The sequence below is a fragment of the Chanodichthys erythropterus genome, chromosome 6 (genome assembly GCF_024489055.1).
Source record: "Chanodichthys erythropterus isolate Z2021 chromosome 6, ASM2448905v1, whole genome shotgun sequence".
NCBI lineage: Eukaryota > Metazoa > Chordata > Actinopteri > Cypriniformes > Xenocyprididae > Chanodichthys > Chanodichthys erythropterus.
In genome coordinates this window covers 31702749-31730217 of record NC_090226.1, presented here as the reverse complement: position 1 = coordinate 31730217, position 27469 = coordinate 31702749, and the positions used below count along the sequence as shown (strand labels likewise).

Genomic DNA, 27469 nt, shown 5'->3' with positions numbered 1-27469 from the left:
AAAAAAACAAAACAACAGCAGCATGTAGACATCAAAATATGCAAACTCAAAGCAAGGGTTTAAACTTTTATTTTAAAATGAATGAACGACAATTCACATACTTAGAAGCATATTGATGTATTCATTTATTTAATTGAATAGCAGTGTTTGTGATTTCCAAATAGCACTATGCTATTATGTTTTTTAAAATTGTTTTAATATATCGTGCAGCCTTAGAAAACGGTCTACTAATGCAGCTCATGGATTCTCTTGCGCCACTTCCGGTATTTTTTACACTGGTAAATTGCAAACAAGGATTTTTTTTTTTTTTTTTTTTTTTTAATCAAACACTTCAAGGAATCGTGTCACTTCAGTTCTACTTTTAGAGTGTAAATTATCATATGCAGTAGAAGACAGAACAGTATAATTCTAGGTTTTACCACAAACTCAACTCCATCATCCTGATATCGCGGCACAAGATCTTTTTTTGGGCCATGAATACAAAGAGTACAGTATAATTATGATTTCAGCTTAATAGAAAGCTTATACTATGAATTATAAAACAAAAAGATTATGGTCATCAGAGTCTAAATAGCCAGGCAATGTTTTAAAAATGATTCACTAAATGGTCATTGAGTCCTTTGAGCATCAGTGTTTCCCTTTGTGAGCCAGTCAATTCCCCATGTGTGCATCCCATTATTGATCACATTGATTTTTACAGAATAATACATTACTCTTGAAATGCTTTTTAAAAACAGAAATAGAGCGCATGGAGCTTCAGGTCATGAACAAACATGTACAAAACTAGCTTTTATTCACAGTACTAAACCACAAGGACTATAAACACCAAAGCTTATAGGCCCAGGCAGACTTTTCAATCCCATGTGAACCTACTTATGGCTAACCTAAATTTGAATAAGAAATCAGTTTCCACACAATAATCCAAAGCAAGGACTTTCCACAAAGTGTCAATATATCTACTCTGTCATCGTAGCTTCCACTTTTGCATGGAGACTCCACAGCACTGCAGGTGAATAATAGCCTAGCGTGCTAACATCTGCTACCACAGACACCATATGAAGCTCCTGAGGATCAGAAGAACGGATGCTAGCAGTCCATCATATGGTGAATAGGGAGTTTCTGGCTTGGTTCTCGAGTCCCTTTGCGATGTTGGCACACTCTAGAATTTTCAACTGCGCCAAACTTTATCTAAAGATGCATTGAGAGAAAGTGAAAGGACAGGCCACAGCAGGTATATTGGCCCATCTCATTTTTTAAACGAGGGGCAGCTGGGAAAAACAGGTGAGGAAATAAGCAAGTGAGAACTGCCAAGGTTCAGGTCTTTCCAGAACAGACTGTTGCCAGGATATTCTAAGCCCAGAACTAAAGAACGAAATCACACAATCATATATAAGGGGCTTTTGCACTGTTATAGGAACTCAGTTATAGGAACTAGCCACCAGGGTGGTCCCCCGAGAACTAAATTTTCCCCATAGGGCATTTTCCTGGTTTCATTCGCACCGCCAGTAGGAACTCTGAAGTGACATAAGCCTTCACTTACATCCTGACGCTCTGGTTGTTCCAGGACTTTTATTTTGACGCCGTTGAGAACACCAGAGCCTGAGCACACAGCGCTCCCATTCTCCGGCTTCGTTAGTTTACAATCTGTTTAACAGTCCTGTCTAATACATTATTAGATTGAACTGTTAAACAAAGAAAGTAAACGGTACACGGAAAAGTATCATAACCTTTGTCATGTGGTTGATGTCACTAAGAGAGCAGAAATGCATAATCAACTTGGTTTCTTCAAAGTCGCGTTGGATTTCCTCCTCAGCATAGGTTGAGAAGTGCCTGAACTTTGGCGTCAGTCCATCTATCATTGTTTTCCTTGTTTGTGGAGTTAATATATAGGCTATAAACGGTTTACACAGCTTTACATGCGTTCGATCAATCAACATACACTTACGTCACTGATAGTTCCTGTTGTGCTTGATTAGACCCTACTCTGAAGTAGGAGCTAATTTATTCCCCCACCCCCAAATGGCATTCCTATAACTAAAATTGTTCCCAGTTCCTGTGGTGCGACACGCCAAAAAGTGGGTACTTCTGTCTTCCACCAATAGTTACAGGAACTATGAAAACATTCCTCCGGCCCCTTATTGTGACTTTATTATACTGCAACGCATTCTAGTTCCTCAGAACATTAACATGGTCTCAGTGGCCAGCCTGCACTGTAATTGAAAAGCTTAAGGTAAAGTACCTGCATGCTCTCTCTCTCTCTCAAGTCACTTTGTTAGATTACATTGCTTGATCTCCATAACTCAACATATGAGTAGCGCCTGTGGATGCCTGCCACTCCCCTGTGCTCTAGCTGGCACAAAACCAAATGCATACGCATGCAAATCCATCACATTTAAAAATACACGCATGCAAATGGACGTATGCAATGCACAGGATGACTAAACCACAATTCAGACTGTTACATTCTATAATATTCCATATAAACGTACACACACAGAAACTCTTACAAAACCTAGTGCTGTCTATTGTCCAGGCTTTTAAGGCAGCATAATAAAATGAACAGGATTTGAGACACTGTTCATTGTCAACAGCTTCACATGCCACAAGAATATTGCAATTCAAGTCAAATGCAACTTAACAATTGACTGAAGTTTGCATTTTGCTAAGCTAATGATTTAATACTTTAAAAAATTTGAGCAACACACATACATAGGCAACATCAGAGATTATTGTCACCATATTTCATGTAGTCTTCATATGCGTACATTGATTGTTTTGTCAAAATAGCAAGTTCTTTGCTTAGCAATCTATTGAAATCAATTATCTTGTTACAATTCACTTGAATTATACTATTTGAAAGTGAATAGAGGTTTAATATAGAGGTTTCAAGTTACCTACATTTGGTTCTTGACCACTGAAAATGGGTAAAATTCAACAAAAAGTCACACTGTGGTCCTATTATGGGACTGAACTATATAGGGCATTGAAAATGAAGATTTAAAAAAGAAAGTTTATTAAGAATGAGAATTTACAGGGATATTAAGATATCTTGAATGCTTAGAGTACTCTACTGAATTAGAGTTACAGGCATGCAAACTTTGGAAAAGGAATATTTTATGGCACTCTGTGGCACAGATATGATCTGTGCAATTGTGTTAGAAAAAAATTTAATACATTTCTAGTTAACTTTATTTGTTCTTTAGATATTCCTCTTTAAAAGAGAAAGTATCAGCTTGTATGTATGCAAAGTATGCAAAGTGACCCACATTTGGTTTTGACCACTGAAAATGTGTAGATTTTACCAATTTACTCATGGAACCACATAAACATGTTCATATCTCTGGGATTGAACCACTGAGAGTCTTTAAAATGAAGATACCAAAAAGAAAGTTTGTTAAGAACCAGAATCTAAAGGATATTAAGATATCTTTAATACTTCTTGAGTAATAGGTAATTGAGTAATAACGCAAACTAGAGGCAAAAAAAAAAAAATAGCTTTTTTCCATTTTTGAACTATCACCGTTGGCATATAATGCAACAAAGATTGTTAAAGTCAACTGATTTTACTAATAGACCTACCAATCTCTGTAAAAATAACAATGCTGCTGCTTTTCTAAAGTCAATTTTACACCCCTGTAAATTGCCTCCAGAACTCAGGTGAAAATTGTCATTTTGATCCTGCTCTACAAAATAGCGGATTACTCAGTAAATACACATCTGTGACCTTTTACTTTTTTTGCTTTCATCACTATTTATGTTTGTCTTTCTACATATAAAATATTAACAAAATCAAAAATTTGAGCCGGGGAAGTTTCCGAAATTTGGTTTATTTAACACAGAATGACCTTGCAAGCAATTTTGAAATGACATGTGTGTGGGTACATGACCATTTTCATTTTTTGGATGAACAAATCCATTAGAAATGTCATCTACTGTAGGTAGGTGGCTCGCTAGGTTTTGTAACAAAGCTAGAGGACTTAATTAGCACAGACCCATTTCTGATTAATAGTCCGACGAGTGAAGCACGCTCTCTATACAGTCTACAACAGGCCCAATTAATGGTTCACACAGACCTTGAGCTCCGATTCCAAAACTCCCATTCTCATCTAGCCTACAACTCCCAGAGGGCCGTTCAGAGATCTGTGAGGTCTGCAGGATGGGATTACCCCCATTACAGAGATCTGAGAAGGGCTTTGCACACAAAATAATCATGCACCGGCCATTCGAGGAGGCTGAGGGGAAAAGTAACAAAAAAGCAGAATAATGCTTTGCTGAATAAATAAAAGAAAGCACAGACATAAGGGAAAATCATGAAAATTGTGTGTATATCACAGCTGTGGAAGTGAGGTGAACAGGTGAACAATTACTCAGCGTCTGCATCTGGACAGTGTCCGATTAAGGAGATGAGCATTTGTGATATGATAATGCCACAGTGTTCCACCTCAAAAGTGATTCTGGGTCAATCCTCACATCCCCATCAAAACCATCACATTACACGCTCACTTTCTCTCAGAAGGAGGGTAAAAAAATCAAATAAAACCCAAAACAGTGTTTTAAACAACATACACATTTTTTTTCTGCAATATACAAGTCTTCTTTATGGCATGACTTGCTACATTTGCCAAAATTTGCAGTAGACCGGGCATAACCATAGACTGTAAAAAATATGGACGTAGTGACCGTGACGTCACCCATAGATTTCTGAACAGTTGTTTTGACGCGTAAATGAGGCCGCGGCCATCTTAGCTGCGCGTCACCACACGTCACTCCCGGATAACTGAAAATGGGCAAAAAGGCGGGGAGGTGGTTTGAGCTGATGTGACTGGTTGCTGAAACCACGCCCGCCTAGCTCGATGTGACCATGTTAGCAAGCAAAGGAGCTATCTATCTAGATACTATCTAAATTATCAATGAAGATACGTTTTATCATCAGAAAGTTCTAAAGGTTTACTGTCAATTTACGGTGTTTTTTTAAAGATATAGATGCTCCAACACCAGTAATTTGTGTTGGTTGTGCAAATAACAACATGGAAAATTAAAATGGGACTTCATACCTTTATAATGGAAATCGCGAGATGAATCCAATCTGTGGCACTTGGGTAAAATATAAATGTCCATTGCAAAACAAAAACAGTACTTTTTGTCCATGAAACATTGATATATTATCCATTGTTTGCATAACATTTGTTATGAATGACCTGCTCTCTGTCATCGTTCTTCAAGAAAGGATGCAATCTGAGCAGCGTTTATGTTGTAAAACTGTATACGATCATATCTAACAAACAAATGAGCCTGTGTCCAAAGTATATTTTTTCAAAATAGTGCAGCAGTTTTAGTTATAATATCCAAGCAGTGCTGTCAGAGTTGTATATCCTCCTGGTATTGTCATTGTAGTAAATCTCACAAACATGTAAACATGTTTTTTTCTGCTATAAACTTGGCCAATTTAACATGAAACTCAATGAGATTCTGCTCTCTTTTGGAGCCTGTCCCTAGCGGCCAGTCGATGAATCGCAGTTTAAGTCACTTCCGTATTGGCTTCACGAGAGAAAGGGGGAGGTTGCCGCTTGGGCATAACACATGAGTTACTGCATCCCACAATGCAATGGGCTTGGGCTTCCATTTCCAGGGCGATGAATGAACCAGAAGTAATAACTACTCTGTTCTTTCTTGAGTTGACACATTATTTGATCACGCTGCCAAAATGAATCATTTTACACAAAACTTCATTGAAATTCATGTCCAAGATTGTGTCTAGATGGCATCTGATGAATTAAACATGCAATATAATGATAAAAAGATTCCATGCATGTTACGGTTTTAAAGGAGTGATTCTGGCACATCGGTGGATTTCCAGAGGCTTGATTCAGTCTCTCCTCACTCAACACCCAACTCAACGTCAGATGGCACACTGATCACAGCTGGGAGTGACATGGAGTGCGTGCTTATTGAATGAGAGCTTACTGTATGATAAAAATAAGTCTATTTGGTGAACCAGAGACAGATTCTATTCATGTAAAAAGGCTCTTTATAAAAGGTCACTTCTGAGAAACTATTCATCAGTTCATTACCTCCACATAAAATGATGACAGACTCTATAGCGTTAACCACAGACATATGGTAATCAACCTCTGAATAGGTGTGACATGCAGCGTGATCCAGCCTGGTAGGGAGCGAAGGAGTCAGTCTAGACGAGATGCTCACTGGGGTGACCAAGCAATATGCCATCTAATGCCTTTCCTAAGCAGGTGTGTGTTTCTTACAGGGGTAACACACAAACAAACACACAAACTAACACAGACGCATGCAGTGATTTTTAAATGGCTCAAGAGAGAAACATGATACAAGTCCTGTACAAATGAAAGGCCATAAAGACTAGGACACCACAATCAATCAAGCAACAGGGACACCCAGTCTTTTGGTGCGGTAACATTAGCAAATTTAATTGAAATTTTTACTAGTAAAAAAGGTTAACTGTCCGGTGTCGACAGTGTAGTGATGCACTAGGGCTGCCCTTGACTAAAGATGTTTTTAGTCAACTAGCAATCGTTCATTTAAGCGATTAGTCGACTAATCCCATGTGTATATTAATAAGCCATATAAACCATAATAATGAGCCTTTAATCGTCTAATATATAAATATATAAATAATACATAGCCTAATCAGCACTCAAGCGCACGCATTAAAGCTTGTCACAACGCACCGGCAGAAGTAATGATTATGAATGTGCTGTGAAAAACACAAAGGAGACTGTCTAAACATTTTAATAATTAATTGATAATATTTAGGTTGTTTTCGGCTGCAGAGATTGTCATTGATGCTGACTTGTCGCAGTAGTGGACGCGTCTATATGCACATTTCATTTTAGGGTTCAAATTTTCACTTTTAACTAGTTGCTTATTAGCATGCACATTACTAGTTTATTGGTTGTTTATTAGTATTAAAGCATGTATGAATGCCTTATTCTGCATGACCATATTCTACATCCCAATACCTAAACTTACTCTACAAAAACTACCTTACTAACTATTAATAAGCAGTAAATTAGGAGTTAATTGAGGCAAAAGTTGTAGTTAACAGTAAATGTGTACCAATGTTATTATGTTATCATATGGTTTACATAATCTGATAATATTTGTTTTCCACTTGAATTGGTTGACAATCGCTTGACATTTCAATTATATATATATATGTTTCATGTCTGTGAGGCAAGTATAAACTTTATTTATTTATTTTTTTGACACGTTCAAGTCAAAGACCAAGACGACAGAAAGCGTATCCGGTTTGTTTTCTTTATTTTATAAAGGCACAACGTTTTCTTGTTACTGCGAGTTTCCAAAAAAAAAAAAAAAAAATCCAGCATTTTAAGTTGTTTCTGCGGTTATCAGAAAAAATGCAGGTGATCGCGCCGGCGCATTCATGTCATGCAGTAAGTATGTCATACTTCAGCTTCCACACTCCCTCAAACACTTTGATATGTGCCTTAATAATAGCGCACATTTATCTAGTTTAATGTTACAGCAAGCGGCCAAGTAAAGTTGCTATTTACGTTTTAAATGATAATCCATATTTGAGGTCGATGAATGATAGGCAAACGTTTGGATTTCCTGCCCGACATACTGCAATTACCACATTGACCCGCCGTTAACAATCTGTCAAGACTAATCTAATCTAACAAGACTCATTTTTTTCTGCGAATAACCGACCAATAGGGCTGGGCGATATATATATATAGTTTTTTTTCAGAACGATAGACCGATTCACGATTTCGTTTTTTTTTTTTTTTTTTTACTGTTTAACTACTTCTATGATTCAAGTGGCATTTTCTTTATTAACAATCTGGTTTAAAAAAGTTCCATTCCAAGTGTACCACACATAAAGTGATCAACATGGTGTAAATGTAAAACAAAATATTGTAAAACACCTTACAAACTAATCTTAAACACATCCTACATACTCAGTAATAATATAAAATAAGAAAAAAAAATTAATATTTCTTAGCCAAAAAGTAATAGCAATAAATAACACTAGTAATAGGCTATTATTAAAGCAAATGCTTTGTAAAAACAGAAAAACAGCAGCTTTCAGCCTGTCACCATGTAAACATGAAATATCAAACATACAGTAGTTGTTCTGTACAGGTTTTTGCATTCCATTGCGCTATTTCCAATTGTTTTTATGTTTGGCGGACATGTTTGGCTGTTGCACTCGTGTCTCGTGTCTTTTGCAGCGTCTCACCCATGAAACGGCATTCTAAAAACATGGCGGTCAAGGTAAAAAAAGTTCAACTCACTTTTAATAACTGCCTTTTTTCTCATTCCACTGCCCACAACTCATTTGTTTTACGCAATAACATAAACTTTCAATAACTATGAATAAACTTTCGAGAGCGTACATGAGAGCGGGTAATCAGGCGCACCGGCACAATCATGTGGTTGGATCATTTCCGGTTATCATTGCTGTATATTCAACATGTCTAATTGTAACGCTTGCTAACATTTTTATTCAAAATAGCAATTTCTCGATTTCAAAAATAATAAAATCAAGGCAAAAAATTACATTTGAATTAATCGAAAAAAATCTGAAAAATCGCCCAGCCCTCTTTTTCTTCAAAAACATTTATAATGTTACAAAAGATTTCAATTTCAAATAAACAGCAATTCCAATCGGTGCTTGGGCCCTAATAAATGCTGTTCTTTTGAACTTTCTATTCAAAAAATCCTGAAAAAGATGTCATCCATGAGAGTATTAAGCAGCATAACACTGACAATAAGAAATGTTTCTTGATGCAACAGAATTACAATAGAAAATAGCTATTTTAAATCATAATAAAAGTTTACAATATTACTGTTTTACAGTATTTTTGACAAAAGCTTGGTGAGCATAAGTGACTTATTTCAAAAACATTAAAAAAAAAAATAAAAATCACCAACCTCAAAATTTTGAACAGTAGTGTAAATCTATGGGATTTTATGTCGGTTTTACCATACACTCGAGCTATGCACCAACATTTGATGAGCAATAGTAAGTGATGCTTGCTTTTGAAGCTGTCTGCTGCCATTAATAAAGGAGCAAAACCAATTTCATCAGAGATCCCCGGCCCTGTTTAAGCTCCTTACAGCTTAATATACCTAATCACCAGCTGGCCCCTTAGATCCGTTAAACAACTTCTTTATTATTGTTTACAAGCTGTGCAATGTCCAGAAGGTCCCTGTGAACAAAGCAGAGTCCTAGTTGAGCGCTCCAAAACCTGGGTGGACTGAGCCCGTGGGACTGTCCCGGCCGTGGTCCTGTCATGCAGTTTTAAAAGAGTTTCACAGGGACCAGCGCAAAAGGGTCCAAAACCAGAGATCTATTCACTGCATTGTCCCACAATCCCCCCCCCTCCTCAATTCACAGGAGAAAAGAGAGACTATGGGAGGGGGCTGGTGGCTGGAGAGGGCAGCAGGGGGTCAGTTTGATTTCAAAGCCCAGGGTATGGGCTCGTCCTAAATGCACTCCAGCATCTGAAGGAGGGGGCTGCACTCTGCGGCTCTCGGACACTCCGGCAGGGAGCCAAGAGAGTCTAGCGGAGCGTGAAGGAGGAAAAATAGCCCATGTATGTGTATTTAAAATTTACAAAAGACAAGCCCTATTGAAATTTCCTGAACCTTTGCTAAAATTTGAATAAGAGCAAAAAAAAGGGCTTCTGTCAGCAAAAGGTTCAGAAACACAAAATGCAAAAACCATGAAGTCCTCCAGGTTAATTATTTTACAACTATGGTAAGATTAAACACGACCAAAGAGGATACGCTGGGAATTACTCATGCCATGCTCCCTTGATCCCAATTAAAGTTTTTTAACAAAGTAAAAGTACACGCACAAAACCCTTGGCTTTGCATTAACACAATTTAAAACGTTATTTATTCAACCTCAGGTCATTCCAAACTTTCGTTCTTTTTTTTTTTTTATAAAAGGAGAATTTTTACAGAATGTTCATGGCTCTTTTCCATTAAAAAAAAGATAAATAAATTGCAAAAAAGAACCATAAAACTGCTGCAACATTAGTCCATAATTGTCCAACGCTGTATGATATTGTAGCTTTGTATGGAAACGGACTTAAAAAGCTTACAAGCTACAGTTTATCTGAGCATCCAAATACTATATAGTCAGAGAAAAACAGTATGTGAATTCATAGTTTTCATAATAAAACAGTAGGCAAAGAGTATCCCGAAGACTTACTTGCAAATACTTACGGTCTTGTGGACTTATGGCTGTGTGTGTGCATGATTGTGAAGAGACTGTAGGGTGAAGGGTGTTCACAAACGCCCCCTTTATGGCCGATATGTGCCCTCGATGGGCACTTTTACCAAGCCCGCACCAAAGCGAGCACCACAACAGACTTCTACCCAACAGTCAAAGAGGCATTACTCAGAGGAACATACACAGAGGAAGACCGCAATGGGACACGGCCCACTTCTGCCAAGATTTTGAAGTGCAGGTCCAATGTACACTTACTATCCCATGAGGCCAAAGGAGAAGATCTGTGAATGGCAGTGAAGTGACGCAACTGACACTGAACATTTACTATAAAAGGGATAGTTCACTCATCATTTACTCTTCCTCAAGTTGTTCCAAACCTGTACAAGTTTCTTTCTTCTGCTGAACACAATAGAGGGTATTTTTCAAAATAGTTTCAACAGTTGTTATCAAACATGAAATCTGTGTGCGAACAAATCATGCTTCACCAACTTCTCTACTAAAATGTATTATGAATTTACATAAAAATGTGAGAACAGCTGAAACCACACGTGCGCAAAAATCAAACGGGTGGAAATTTTATACATAAATAATTAATTTTTATGCTATATATTTGATCATATAAAGTAAAAGAATAAGAAAATGTACATTATAGCTCGAGCACCAAGATTAATCTGCATAAAAACGCAAATACACATATGTAAAAGGTTTGTAATCTAGGTCTGTAACTTCAGGCAGGTGGCCGCTCATTTAAAATACCTCAAATTGATTGAGGTTAAGAACAATTTCATGGGCGTATGTATGCATTGCAAATAAGGCAGAACGTTTTCATGAGATGTTTCCTGTTCGTATAAATATGAGTAGAAAAGAACAGCGTGAACATTCTGTAAAGCATCTCTTTTTGTGTTCCACAGAAAAAACATCAGAATTCTTATTTTATGGTGAACTATCCTTTTAAAAACATCCCGTTTATGCTCTTCTAAGAATGTCTGATGTGTTTAACACACTGTAGTGGCTTTACTCTACAGACCAATGACATTGCTCTTTTGGAGGGAGTGTGACATATAGCCATTTCTTAGAGCCTTCAAGACACACTCACAGAATAGTGACCTAACACACGCAAAAAATTAATAAATGCCTCTCTTTGTATGCTTCCACTGAGAGCTAATGTTGATTTTCCTATGCAGTCCTTTGACACTGAAAGAGAAAAAGACACTTCCTGTTTTCTCTTGCCCTCTCTGTTGCTCTCTGACTCTCTCTTTCTCTCGCCACCTCCCTTCAGACCTCTTCCCCTTTTCATTTGAAACACAACCAGCCTTTTCTTCCAACCAGAGGATGATGTCTAAAAGAACAGCATCTAATTGACTCAAAGAGACATTATCAATTGAGGCTCTCATGTCAGTGAAATCACGGTCGGTGGGTCTGGAAGGGGTTTTAAAGGGAAGCCCTGAGGCAAACTAGCTACTGGGTGCATTTAAGCACACATCTTCCTGCCTGCGAGAAACTGGTGTCACAGAAACATACCTCTGACCCCCTCAGCTATCACTTCCTGTGTGGTGCACTGAACTTAACACAGTCAACTACAAATAATCTACTGCCTTACATAGAAAACGATTTCCGGTAGAAATGGCAGGAAGGATAGTCATTGTGAGATTTTCACAACACAGCATGGAATAAGTGTCTATAATCTGAGTGACTTTTTTGACGGCCTATTTCTGATAATGTTGTCAAGCACATAACGTGGTTGGGAGCAAACAATTGCTGTGTATCAATATGAATACTTACACTACGCACTAAAAGTATGTACCTTTTTGTGAAGAAAAAGTTGATACATTTCAGAGTGTAGCAGAAGAGTATAGGAAAGTTTTGGGACATACTGTAAAAAGTAATTCAGAGGACCATAACTTAAATGCACAGTGGAAAGTTAAAAATTCTACTTTATTGTTTTAATTAAACCTTTTAAGTTGCAAACATTATTTTGTAGAGTTCTGTTGACACAATAATGTTGATCATTACATCAACTTAATATTGTCTGTAATTGAATCTCAAATTTCTGCATTAACAGAAAAAAACAAATTAGTTTGTTGTAACTTAATGAAATTGTCTTGATAACTTCGGATATTGGGCAGTGTAGTTTCCAGCATGCTTTGCATAGGACTGGATAAGGAGAATAAATGTTGAAATGAAGTATTAATTTATTTGTTTTTAGTGAAGGGAAAGACCTGTTAGTGTTTAATGCTGTTATGTTTGACATTTAAAAGAGTTTCTGTAACGTTGAAGTTGTGCTAAACAGTAGATACATGAAGGTAAATTCATTGACTCTACAAGGAATGACTGCGCTAATGCCAGTGAAAATATCTTACTTGTTCATTAAATATGCATGTTAAATAAGTTATGTTAGTACGATAGCTGTTAATGTGAACTAAAATAGATAAGATTCGGCTCATTGGGGTCTACAACTCTACAGCGACTTAATTTTTTATATTAATCAACTTAAATTTGTGTTAATGCTACAAATTAAGTTCCTCTAACTCAATTTAGTTTGTTGGTTGAATGTAAATTTACTCATAGTTGCCATAAAAGAAATTGATGCAAACTGTTGCGTTAATTTTTTGTTGAGCACGTCATAAAAATTGCATGCTGTTGCGTAGTCACACACATTCTGTCACTGTAAACCAGCATGCCAATCATCCTGTCACAGTTAACATCCTCATACACACACATATTTTATTTAATGAATGGCTCTTTCATGCAAAAAATGCATCATTATACAAAAAACAGATGCTAATGGTTAATCTGTTTTGCTACTGTACTGTTTATATCTCCATAAGTTTACAGACGGAATATAACACAGATTATATTAAATAATATTTTTCATCAGGTTAAATATTAATTATTAATACCTCGAACCCCTTTCAGGACATCTCTACCTTACCAACAGCTTCATGCACATCCACCATATTTGTGTTTTTTTTTTTCTTTTCGTATTCATGTTTATACTTCTGATCTGAATCCTCCTCTAAAGTGTAATGGGTTGTGTGCAATATCAGTCAATACTTTGTGTAAGAATCCATATTGAAAATCTACTGGAAACAGCAGACCATCTGGCATACTCTTTTCAACATACTATGCATTGGGACACACTTATTCTGATCTCACACACTATTTAGGAAGGACAGTATTCACACGGGCTTGAGTTTTTTTAAACTCACAGGACCCCACCCGTCCTGCCCCCTAGAGTGTAAAAATATTTCATCAACAGGCAGTAGAGAAACACAGACAGAAAGATAAAAGTACAGCCCATGTGACTGTTGAGGAAGTCAGTCTATTAGTAAACACTAAAGGCGCTACTCTGACTGCAGCACAAAATACTTTAGCCGAATAGTGAGCATTTCTGTGTGCCTAAATTAATCCCTAACTTACTGCCTTAATCGTCTGACCTGCAGATGGCTTAAATGGTTATTGCTGCAAGCGCAGCTTAATGAAACACTCAACTAAATATGGCCCATGCAACCCAAACTCTTCTTCATATTCCCAAACACTCACTCTATGCAGCTCTATGTGCTGTGGGATATATTTCAGCTTGAGCTGCATTGTCCAGGTTCTTTAATAAAGCTTAATGGATGGCCAAATGGATTAGTCTCTATTACGAGAAAAGCAACTAAAATCAGAACACATTCAATAAACTCTACTGACAATCACAGAGGGGTCAATGATGAGATGCTCATTTTTTGTCCAGACCTACTACTAAAAAAAAAGATACAAAAATAGATTTTTTTTTTTACAATGTGAGGGTGATACAACTGTCCTGATGTTATGATAATGAAGAAAAATTGTATTGAAGAAACAGTTCCTAAGTATTTTGGGATAATTAATTATTATTATTATTATTTTAAAAAAGAGCAGTGAAGCTTTTTTTTATTATAACAGGTTGTTTGCACATGAGGTCATTGCTGCACGTGAAATGCGGCTGGAGGGCGAGTGATTTTTCTATATTAGGAATCCTATCACAAACCCAAAATTCCTATGTTTTGCATTGTTTATGGTTGTTCAAATCGATCAAACTGATTTTTTTTTTTTTTTTTTTTTAAGTTGTCACCTTTTATAGCATTTTGCGTCTGCTGATACTGAAATGAATATGGATACCTGCTTACCTTATTTGTTTTTGACTTGGTTAAATAGTCACATTCATTATGGTATCGTTTGCAGGGAAGAGAAGCTATTTTATCCTATTGAATGGTAATTTGGTGTTTTCACTTCAGTTCTGTAGAATTCTGTTCACAGTGTTGATCTGGTTACCATGAGAACAGTGTCACATGCTGCTGCTTCAGCCATCATATGGTAGAAAATGTCCAAATAAATAAATGTTTAACAAGCTGACAGAGTCGATCAATTTCTTTGTTGGAAGGGTGTAATTGTAACTGTAGATTTAATTTTATCTTTGTAAATATTCACTTTCCCATACGACCACAGAGGAGAATCAGAGGGGCATTCAGCAGACAGACACCCTGTCTATGACAGACACTGACACACTGTATTTTTTTTTTTTGTGTGTGTATTTTATTTCAACAAATGACAACCAAAATCAAACCGATAGAAGCTTGTGAACAGTTTTGAAGTGGCTGAGTGCAAGTTATGCTCATTCACAAGCCGAGTGAGAGTCATACTCGCAAATGTAATGCTAATTATTACACCAAAACAAAAGACAACACTTTCAGAAACACTCAGCGATGTGATTATTTTATTGAGTAATAAGGAGTGGGTTCAATCAGTGACATTATTAGATTTGCTATACGGCGTCTCCCCGTCACCTCCTCAACCAGCTTAGTGTTTTTACACAGAAAAGGCGAAAATTGTATTACACCGTCCAGTTTTTTTCCCTGAACGATGATGTGGGTTCCTGTTTCAATTCTCGATTCATCATAAATGACCTACAATGGCGACATTTTTCACAATCACGACAGAAAATCAAAAATACTGCCCTAACTTTACTAGCTGAAAGACGGCGTGAAATAAACAAACCAGACTAGAACTGAAAGTGGATAGGTCCTTAAATTTAAACTTTTTCAAACCACATGAAACATGTTTGTGTTTTAGACTAGACTTTTTAACATATTTTCCCCGTATCATTCACACTCTTATTTGTCACTGACCCAGTGATCACCACCACCATGTAACTCCTGGGGATGCCAAGGACCTTAAAAATCGCAAAACATTATACCCTGACGTCTTGGGGGAAGCTATTCCCATAAACAAGGCAATTATGAGTCTGGTTCCCAGGAGCCTCAACTATTAACATGATCCCCTACAAACTCCTGCATTCTCGGCCAGTCCCTTGAGAAAAGATCAAGCCGTGTCAGTAGGAAGCAGACTGGACACATAAACAGGTCAGGAGTTTCTCAAACTGTCAGATGCAGGCACTTATCTGGCATCCATTATGTTGAGTTCAGTTCAAAGTGAAAGGGAAATATTTCTAAAAACAGTTAGTGATGTTAGAAGATTCCCAAAGAAATCATCAGACACGTTATCTCGAGTCCCTGAAGGAATTCCTATGAGACCCTCCAACTACAGACAGTCTGCCGCCACAGTATGGATAACCTTCTTTTATCAGGCAAGAAAATCATCAGCAAAACAAATTTTCACTTTGTGTCTAATTATAACAGCGCTGTTGAGTCAACACTCCTGGAGAACGTCTCACTTGTCTATACCAGGAGGGTGGAGAAAGAGGAAAGATGGCCTGCAGATGACATACACTGAGGGGACGACACACACACACACACACACACAATACAGATGCAAACTCCCACCCACAGAGACACAAACACAATCAATCTCTCAACCACAGGCTTTGATGGTGATTAAGAGGAAATGAGGTAGAAAAAGGGTCAACTCATGAGAAGTGAAGCTGAGCTTGCTACTTAGCAGTTGAGGTCACATATTCTCACTGTGGCAAGGACATTCTGTCTCTCAGTAATAATGGGGAAGTAGTTTATTACACAAAGGATAGCAATGACGTGACATACTGTAAATGCAGAAACTATTTAATCACTCACAATACTGTCAATTAGTCTACAGGTAGGAATTTCTCAAGAATGAGCTTTTAATCTCTTAACAATCCACCATCATGTCATCTTGCGTGTTGTCAAGGTGGATATCAAGGGAGATTCTGGGTCAACAATAAAGACAATCTGATTGGCTGATGTCCTCAATTTCTCAACGTCTCAGCCCAATCATATCCTTCCTGCCCTTATCCAATGGCTCTGCTAGGAAATTCCAAAAAAGTACCACCAATGATGAAATAAATGCAATTTCTGAGTACTTCACTGCTTCCTAGTTTTGATATTATTGAATTTAAACTTTTCCTGAAAGTTTATACGACAATTCATTGCTCCCCAAAAGGTTTGCGTATGATTGCCATTGCGAAATAAACCATCATATGTCAATACTTTTGTACACTTCCCCAAACATCTAAAAAATTATAATAAAACTAATCTAAATGCTAGATCAAATTACACAACTTCAGCCCAATTTGCAGTTAGGGCAAGTCAGAATCAGTCTGTAGATTTTGGACTGTCAGAGTAGATGAATTTTACAAAAAAATCATGTATAATAGATGCAGACTCCAAATTTTTACCCACAAGACTATGATTCTATCCAGGTGTAGGATAATCAAGCATGTTTGGTATTTTGAGTTGACTTCAGAGTAAAGACAACTCAGTACATACAGTCATAGCAACAACTACAGCAGCCAGCGCTTATCACACTGTAATGGAAGCAGCGACAGATTATTTATTTCATATTTCATATTGCATTGCAATCAATGAACAATTAACTTTGCAGGTAATAGATAGGTGCGTAGGACAACGACTAAGATATAGACAAAAATTACTTTTAAAAAACAAGGAAATCAAGCACACTATACGTACTTGCAAAAATCTCCAAAAATTCTTTATTAAGCACATTTCCCATGACCTTCATCAGGCATTCGTGTATTGCATGTGTGCAGGGCGAATACTTGGTTTAATTTATTGGTTGTTGATTTGGATAAACATCTTATGTGCTCTTCAAGTTGACTCAGAAATATCATAATTATGAGTTCCAAACATATAAATGACCAAGTGAAGTTGTATACAAATGGGAAACTCGGAATTCTAGATGATATACGAGTTGCCGAGTTGGAAGGGGCATGTCAGTTAGAAATACGGTGGAAAGACTCATCTATAATATATCTATATATTATATATCTAAATATCTATAATCTATATATGGGCCAATGACGTCATGTGATGGGTCATTTTTTTGTCTGAAGGCCTTAATACTAATAAAAAAACAAAGATATGACATCCAAAGTATGTAAGGTAGTACAACTAGATCTCTGTTACTGAATCCAAAAGGTTTTAATTATATTTTGCTACATATAAATGTATTTTAAAGATTTGTGTTAAAAGGTCATTCGGTTTAACCGTCCAAAGGCCAATACAACCATTTCATTTGTGATTAAAATATATTAAAATGTAATAAATGTATATTTTTTTTTTATTCTAGCATGATTTTATAATATCATATATCAACATAGTGCAAAATGGTAAAATTATGTGTAGAAGATGTTGCTTTGTTATGAAAAAAGAATGTCCGGAAAAATTAATTTCATTGATGTCATTCGAAGTAACCAATATAAAGGGACCATTTTGGATCAAGTCATGCGGTCAGTATCATGTGACAGGATGTGACATCATTTATCACACCTGCAAAGGACCACATGGTCGTGAAGCAGTAACTAAGGCTGCGTTCCAGTTCGGTTTTAGACACGCACTCGCGAACTTCCCTACACACTTCCCCTCGGGGGAATCCCTGCCGCCATTTTGAAGTGCGTTCCACTTCGTGAAGTGGACGAGGGAAGTTTATATAGACAGACCCTCGCTCCCTCGATTTTGACCGAGGGAGCGAGTCTACTTCATATGTACACTTCAGGCAGCTCCATAACCCACAATACAACACGATTGTGACGTCGCCGCATATCGCGTTTACTTTACCCCACCACAAACAACTCTATGATATATTGATTATTTTTTAAACATTTAAAACACACATATATACATATAGAATGCTGTATTAAACAATTTTGTAAGGGGAAAAAATAAATAATAAATCAGCTCCATTGCGGATTCCAAGTGATCAAGGGCTTAGGACGTTCCAGTTCAGCCCATACAAAGGTTCCGCCAGAAGTGGGCACTCGTGCAACGTAAGCAATGACGTACATCCGAGTCAACGAGACCGAGTGAAGTTAGCGAGGGAAGGGCATTTAAAAACCGAACTGGAACGTAGCCTAACTCTCTTTTAACTATTTGAAAAATGTATGTGTTCACTTGCTCATTCACATGTCCCGAAACATCAGGTCATTTGGTACAACCGAGAAAATGTTGTAATATTTAAAAACTTGTACTAAAACTTTGATTGTCCTTTTGCTAGCTAGATAGCAAGCAAACAAGCTAGATATCAGCCTGTTAGCATTTTTTTTAAATATTGTCATTCGTTATAACCAAAGGTGTCATTCGGTAAAACTGAAATTTTGGTTTAATCGAATGACTTTTTTGGTGACAAATTTTGTCCATCTGGTAAAAAAAAAAAAAAAAAAAAAGACAAAATCAGTGTTAATTGATTATAAAAACCACATAATCTCATTGTTAACACTTAATAAAACTTAAAAACTATTTTTTTTTGCACTTTTTAAAACCTTATTCGCCAATGACCCAAATAAAGGTAGTGAAAGGATGGTGTAAAGTTAATCACTCAACTGTGATGGTTTATATTATGTAACAAAAATAAAGTTGTGATACCACTTGAAGACAGCAATAATGCAAGCTTTAAGGCAATTGAAGGAAATAGTGGGATTAATACAGACAAAATATTTGGAGAAGTCCAGCATATGCAACCAGAGAAAAGTTGGAACTGGAAATTGTGTTATGACATTGAATACAAATTACAAGGTAAAAAAAGGATGAAATGTTCACAATAACATGCATTTAGAAAATAATTAGAGTGAATTTCTATTTCATGATAATTTCCCATTTCTAGAATTCAGATTTTGGTGAGACGGGGCTGACAGATTTCAGAGAAAATGGCTGTATGATAAGTCTCCAAATTATTCCATCAGTATTCCATCTAGTCAGAGGAAATCAAGCATGTTTGATATTTCGAGCCAACTTTAGATGAAAGACTGTTAACAGCGGCAAACTCTAGAATGCCATATTAGTGTCAACATCTCTGGTGATGGATGACTAATTTTGTCTATCAATTACCATTGAAAATAAATGACTTTCACGTTGTCGCTGCACATCGCTGTCAGTATGAACCCCTTCATGTTAAGCATGAGCAAAACAATGATGCAGCCATCCCCAAGCAGCACTTAAAATAGAATCTTTGAGGAATAGCAGTCCCTTCCAGCACTGGAACTAGATCCACACAACAGTCTGGATGTCTAGATGAAGTATAGTCCATGTTCAGCATAACACGTGGGTCCACTTCATTCATTGATGTAATGCTCCCCCTCCCATCTGCAGGTGTGACCCAGAGTGAGCAGCAGCCACAGTAAAGCACGCTCACTATACAAACCGTGCATCATAAAAATCAACCATGCACCTGCAGCCACACTTCCTAATATTAGGCAACACAAAAGATCCACTTTAATGTTGCATTACTGCAACAGCAGGTCCACTTACCCCTTTAAAACAACACAATGCATGCATGCAAGCTCACAGAAGGGGCTTACAGAAATGGAAACGGGCACACAACACACCCAGACACTGGATTTGATCTCTAAACTGCTCTCTCTTCTCGCATCAGACTGATCTGAGCGGGATCCAGACAATTCTCAGACCACCGCCTCGAGTCATGCTGCAGCCCGATGCTCTGACTGCTGACACGCGCTTCAATTTTACGAGCTCACCGCTTGTGAATAAAGACATTAATGTGATTGGCAATTCTGATGATCATTGCAGACTAAGGGGAATCGATTCTATATTGATCTACAGCGATATTAATCACTGATGTGGGGTTTTAACAATGGGAAATAAGGACACTGAGAGGGAGCGCGCGCGCGCGCCTCTTTGTCATTATCACCTTGCAGACATTCCTGCATCATCTGATGTCCTTCAGCAGTTATGCAAAACTCAAAAGCAATTAAATGCACCTTACTGTATACAGTGCACGAGACAAGTCAAACCTAAATGTAACTTCTGTCTTTATATGCATTGTGCATGTAATTATGCATGCATGTAACATGGATGTGTTGGCACATGGGAACATCTGAGCTTGACACTTTTACACTTGAAATTTTACACTCACCGGGTTGCAATCTGTGTGCATGTGTCCACATTATCACCCGGGTCTTACCTTGTGCGGCACACACCCAGAGAATTGCAACACCCTGTTTGTCCTACAAACACTTTGGCGTGTACGTAAATAAACAGTGCACGATACATAAAGCATATGTAATACCACGAACGGTGTATTATACTACAAACAATGGAAAATATTGGTTGCATATGGGCACAGGCAGATTCTGACAGTCGGGCTTACCTCAAAGAGACCTTGACAGAGCAGTCGTTTTGTGTCGCCATGCTTTGTGCTGCCGTTTCACCTCGCCCGTCAAAATGAGAAGTGATGCCGCCAAGTTCTCGCAAAGTTTACGGACTGAAAACACTGTTATGCCTTAACGCGCGCGCGACCGCTCCGGTCCGTCAATCAGCGTTACGCAGCCAGACATCGCCGTTCACCTCTGTAATACTGATGAAATCAGCACTGCGATGTATATATCGCATGAAACATGGGGGGGATTTGCATCTTTCCTTCTTTCGAGCTTGTATCCTGTCATATGTGCGAGTGGCGCTCGAGCTTACATCCGAAACTACACACAGCGTCTGTGTCCTCGCACGTTCAATGTGCAGCGCTGCTGAGAGAGGTGTGGGCGTGTCCATACAGCGATGATTGGCATGCCTTCCGACCACACATAGCTGCTGTTCCCGCCTACACACGGATGAAATTGACCAATTAGAGTTGAGCGGCGGATTAGCCTTTAAAAGCAAACTCAGCGGTCATAGATTAAACGCAACTTCAGTTGAAGCGTCTGAACGCCGCGCTGAGAAATCCGATTCATATTGATGAATCGGTTCGTTCGAGCGCGCTTCACTGCAAAACAAAACCCGTTGAAAAACGATTCACCCGTTTAATTTTTTACTCAAGGTTACTGAGAAATTATTTTAACGTGTTGTTTTATTTATATGTAATCCACATGTATTTGTTTCTTTTTTAATTATTATGTTTAAAATGTTGTTGATCTGAATAAAAAGTGAAATGAACGTAAACCATGTAAACACTTTTGATTTGTTCATGTTTCCACAAATTAATTCCGTCCAGTAGTTGTGGGGACACAAGCACAACCTCTAATAAAGTTTTTCTAAAGTTAATTTACTTGATGAAAGTGAAAACCACATAAGATATTGTGTGATGTGCAGGGATGGAGAGTAACGAAATACATGAAACTTAGTTACGTATTTAACTGACTAACTTTATTTCCTTTTAAATGGGTGGTAATCAAATTACAGTTACATCTGAAAAGTATTTTAGATTACCAAAGTGATTAGTTTGAATTTTAATGTCATTTAAACATTAATGTAAATTGTGGCAGGCAATTAATGTATACAGCATTTGGTGGTTCTGCGACTCTGACAGTCTGCAAAAGCATCCTAAACTATAGTTCGGCTTCTTACCCCTTGCAGAATATGTAACATTTTAATAATTTTAACAAAATAAGAGGGATCATAAAAATTGCATGTTATTTTTATTTAGCCCTATCCTGAATAAGTTATTTCACCAAACAGATGTTTACATACACCTACAAGACAAAATAACTGAATTTATAAAAATTGCCCCATTTAAAAATGTACATACTCTTGAATCTTAACTGTCCTGTCATTACTGGATGACCCACGACTGTTTTCATGTTTTGCAATAGTTGTTTGTCAGTCCCTTGTAATTGCAACTTTTTTTCTCAGAACCGTGAGATAAACTCACAATTGCAAGTTATAAACTCAGAATTGCGTGACTTCTTTTCTTGCAATTCAGACATTTTTCTGAAAAATTACGAGTTTCTCACAATTCTGACTTTTTTCTCAAAATTGATTTTATATATCAGAATTCTGACTGTTCTCAGTATGGTGAGTTTATAATCCCCAGTCAAGCTTTAATTTTGTCAAATTATGCAAAAATGTAAAAAAAATATTTGTCTGTAGCTATTTATAGCCTTAACTAAATAGTATCTTGTTTTAATGATTTTGTTTACAGTGCCATTTCTGGATCAGAATGGTCAAACAAAATAGAAAATAAGAAAAGTGACTGAAAATGGTCCTGTGACTATTTTTTGACATTGTTCGTTGGTACATAAACTGCGAATCGGTTCAACTGAGTCATTAAAAAGAATCGGTTCAAATGAACGATTCATTCGCGAAACGAAAGTCACATCTGAAAAAGATTTAACGGCTGCAAACGGAGAATTGCTCTGGGTTCGAGGGTTATGGTTTACAATAGCCCATTAGTCACAGATTATGCTCAGAAATACATTACCATAACGACATGCTGGTCCTCGGTAAAAGATTAGGAAACAGACACACTTTCACAACTTCACTTCTGCATTAAAAGTGGAACCATAAACTTTAGAAGTTTAAACTGTGAGGAACAATAGCATGGTTTATACCCTTTTATTTTTAACCAAATGCCATCTTTTGGGCTTGTAACTCCTAAACTAAGAGCTCTGTCATGGGAGCACATTAGTTGCCGAATCACCACTAAATAATTTCACAAGAACACCAGATTTCCATGAGGATTATATTTAGCCTGTGCATTGAAGGATCAGTTGCAGTCCTGTACAAATACTTAAAGTCCCCCTGTAGTCAATAATTTTATCCCTTAAAGCTCATCTTTGATCACCAAAATGACATATTTAAACATTGTTTCCTGTGAAAAAAAAAAAAAATCTTCATGCCTTAAAGTAGCTCGAATGTAACTGTAGTATACATGGATCTACACTCTAAAAAATGCTGGGTTAAAAACAACCCAAGTTGGGTTGAAAATGGACAAACCCAGTGATTGGGTTGTTTTAACCCAACTGCTGGGTTAAATGTTTGCCCCACCTGCTGGGTAGTTTTATTTAACCCCAACTATTGTTTGAAAATGACTATATGGCTTACTTAAAATGAATCTAAAATGAAATTAAAATGTTCATTTATTAAACATATTAATAAATGTTAATTTTCAAGATATTTTGGGTTCATTTTAAGTAAGCAATACTGTAATTTTTAAACAATAGTTAGGTTAAGTAAAACTACCCAGCAGGTTGGGCAAACATTTAACACAACTGCTGGGTTAAAACCACCCAATCGCTGGGTTTGTCCATTTTCAACCCAACTTGGGTTGTTTTTAACCCAGCATTTTTTAGAGTGTATGAATATGCTAATTAGCCCCGCCTCCACTCACTCGCATGAGCTCAGAGATCCACTCGGTCAACTTGCTGAGGTAAACGTATTGCTTTTTACAACGTCAGACACATAATGGTTATTAATATGATTAGCCTTTTGCTTTGCTACATTATCAAACAGCTAATAATGTGTTGCTAATGTTACACAAACCATCAGCATCTTTAGAAACGCTTTGACTCAGAACATCAGTGGAGAAAGTCATATAGTTCATCATAACATAGTAATATACATCAATCACCAGTTATATTGCTAAACCTATGCTCGATTTTGCATATCAACAGAAAAATGTACATGGATAACCATCTTTCGAGACTCCTCTGCTTCAGAGCGGTCATGGTTAATGAAGCTAAAGCCCGCCAGCACTTGACGTGATTGGTTAAGATAATTTGTGATGTCACAAACACCAGCGATTTCAAACCGTGTTTTTGAAACTGTATTTAGATCACTGCAGTTTTAAGGAGAAAATACTCAGCAATGGTGTTGACTGATGACTTTGCACATGGTTTGTCTTTAAAGCACATTAAAACACCACATAGACATATAAACAACATTAAAAACTTGATTTGCACCACAGGGGGACTTTAAAACCTAAAGAATCTGTTTCATATAAATTACGGCATGTTGCATAATGCAGGGCAGCTCACAATCCAAACGTCTGGACCCTATTCAAACAGATGTTAAAGCAGTTTAGGATTAAAGATGCCTTGTATCAGATCATTCACATAATGTCCCATCATAAATGACAAATCGCAAAGGAGGCGAATGTTTAAGAATATCCTTGAAAACCCCTCTTCCGGATTATTCACTTATGTAAGTGTTATTCAGGGCTTGCATATGAGCCTTTCACGCTTGGAGGTTTAAAACATCACATGATGCTATTTTAGAGACTAAGGAGAGGATTGTTTTTGTGGTAATTTGGGTAAACCGATGCATTTTTGAAAATGCTTCCTTAAATATGAGTAGAGTCTTTCACCTTTCACCATATTTTTAAGCAATTAATGAGATTGTAAGACAAATCTACAGATAAGCAAATGCACTAGAATGTAGAAAATCCTCTAAAATACACAGCAGAATGGGGACAAAAGGAAAAACAAACACACACACACACACACATATATATATAACACATATATATATATATAACTTTAGAAGTTACATACATACACACAAACATTCAGAATATTTCTGACAAGCAAAAATCTGAAACTGATAGACAGCAGAATGACAGAGAACGTGACTTGCATTTTTTTTTATTTTTCTTTGATGTTTCCATAATCTCTTTTTGCACAGTTTGCTATATAGCTTTGAGGTCATAAGCTGATTCATTTTCACTTTCTTTAATCAACCTTTTCTGCTATCCGGAAATTAATATTATTATGTCGCCAGTTTTTGCTAACTCATGTGTGCCCATGGGTTACCAAAAGTCATTCAACTCTGCACTATGCAGACGAATTTGAACGAATTCAAGTTGCAGTAGAGTTTTTGATGACTCCCAGCACACTTCACTCTAATGGTCGCTCCACACCAGACAAAAGCTTCATACAATAGCCAGGAGTGGAGCGCTGCGGTTCAGTGCATGTGTGTGTGTGGGGGGCAGATTAGCCACAGTCCATGTCTGTTTCTATCCTGTGAATACAGAAGCCGCACATTTGGGTAGAGAGAGGAGAACGGCCAGGCACAGAGTCAGCTGACAGCTCTGACTTCATCTAGGTCAGTCTGCTTCGTGTGTATGTCTGTGCCCCAGGGCTACACACACAACACACACATCCACACGCACGTCCACATACAGACTCCCTCATCCATCCCCAAATTACATGCATCCTCCCTCCAGCAACATCACCATCTGTGTGGGAAGGAGCTTGCCAAAGCACACAGGTTAGAGCCCAGTGTTCACTTGATCTGGTCTAACGTGAAAAGTCAACTCGCAACATGCTGACTGTGTGTATTTCTACAGAAAATAGAGTGTTAAAGTAGTGGTTCACCCAAAAATGAAAATTCTGTCATCGTTTACTCACCCTCACGTCGTTCCAAACTTGTATGATGTTCTTTCTTCTACAGAACACAAAAGAAGATATTTTGAAGAATGCTGGAAACCATTTTGGTGACTTCCATTTCTCAGAATATTATGTTCCACACTACAGACAATAGAAGTAATTTTGGTAACATTTAAAAAGATTAATAATAATAACAAATGTATTGCTCATTGTTTGTTTGTTAGTTAAAGCATTAACTAATGTTAACAAATGAGACCTTAATGTAAAAGTGTCACCGTAATTTTAAAGATTATTTAAAATATATTAAGTATTACTGATTGTATTTAATCTAAATTTACATTAAATTTTAATATAAATTTAAATTCCATAAAAGTGCAGATGGAAGTGGAAAGTTCTGTACGTGCTCTATTGAACAGCAAATTACCGTGAAATCAAAATTTAAGTTTTTTAGCTTTTAGTATGAATATGTTAGCTTTAAGATTATTAATAAACTGGTGTGTTCCAAAACAACGACGAAATTTGCATTTAGGATCACGTGGATCAAGGATTTTCTAGGGCTGCGTTCCAGTTCGTTTTGACGTCACAATTGTGTTGCATTGTGGTATATGGAGCTGCCTGAAGTAAGCAATAAGGTACAAGAGGCTGTGCTGTATCATGAATAAGTCACAGCTGAAGGGCGTTCTTATGCATGACACGAACCCCTTCAACCGTGACTTATTCATGATACAGCACTAGCCTCGAGTACCTTATTGCATTTATAAAATGGTTACCACACAATACAAATATTAAAGCCAATAAATATATGTATCAATGCAAGTAAAATCCCTAAAAGCCTTCCTTCCGCCGAAAAAAATAGTCCCTGACCATGAACAGCAACAGAAGTTACATTATTATGCCATTAGATGGCGACAAAGACTGTCTTTATGAGTGTATCACTCAGAAGCGAAGACTTTTATGAAGTGTTGTGAACACGGAACAAAACGCAACTGACAAATGCTTTGACTAGCGCTGTCAGTCATGGGAAAAGCCCTTAACTGTTAAAAGGACAAGATATTGCAACGGACATTTAAACAGATTTTTTACATAGGACCTGACCTGAAGGAACATGCTAAATCTGAATGCAGGTAATAAACTCACTCACTCGATCTTTTTCTCACAATACTCTTCTACAGTAATCTTCAATGAACAATATTAGTTGAGAGCGAGAGAGCGAGGGTCTATCCATATAAATTCCCTAGTCCACTTCACGAAGTGCAACTCACTTCAAAATGGTGGCAGGGATTCCCCCGAGGGGAAGTGCTTAGAGAAGTTTGCGAGTGCATGTCTAAAACTGAAGTGAAATGACATCACTGCAGACTTCTGTCCAATCAAATGCTCTCTAGAATCTGAACAGTAATCCTGACAGTAGTGTTTTTAACGGCAAAAGATGGTTTGCGCTGGAGCAAGCTGTTAGTAAATCTGGTCTAAGGCTACGTCCACACGAAGCCGGAGCTTACCCTAAACCGATCTTTTTTTTCCTCGTCTCAAAAAATATCTGCGTCCACACGAAACCGCTGAAACGACTCAAAACGATGTAGTATACATGCCAGACCATTATGTGGCGCTGTAATTCTGCCGCAGAAATGCACTTAAAGCAGCGAAGAAGACTTGGAGCATGCGCATAAACCTTGCGCGCTGAATACAAACTTTAGCAAAGCTTAGAA

The 27469-nt window shown here is 37.3% G+C and overlaps 1 protein-coding gene across 12 annotated transcripts in view; it reads right to left on the bottom strand.

The window, feature by feature from the left end:
- Positions 1-21173, bottom strand: part of LOC137021752 (copine-5) — a 349050-nt gene extending 327877 nt beyond the window's left edge. For all 12 annotated transcript variants that reach the window (XM_067388638.1, XM_067388631.1, XM_067388636.1 and 9 more), the window contains exon 1: positions 20819-21173. In XM_067388638.1, coding sequence (XP_067244739.1) covers positions 20819-20859 — 41 coding nt within the window. In that variant the 5' untranslated portion in view covers positions 20860-21173. The remainder of the gene's footprint in view (positions 1-20818) is intronic.
- Positions 21174-27469: the final 6296 nt, after the last annotated feature.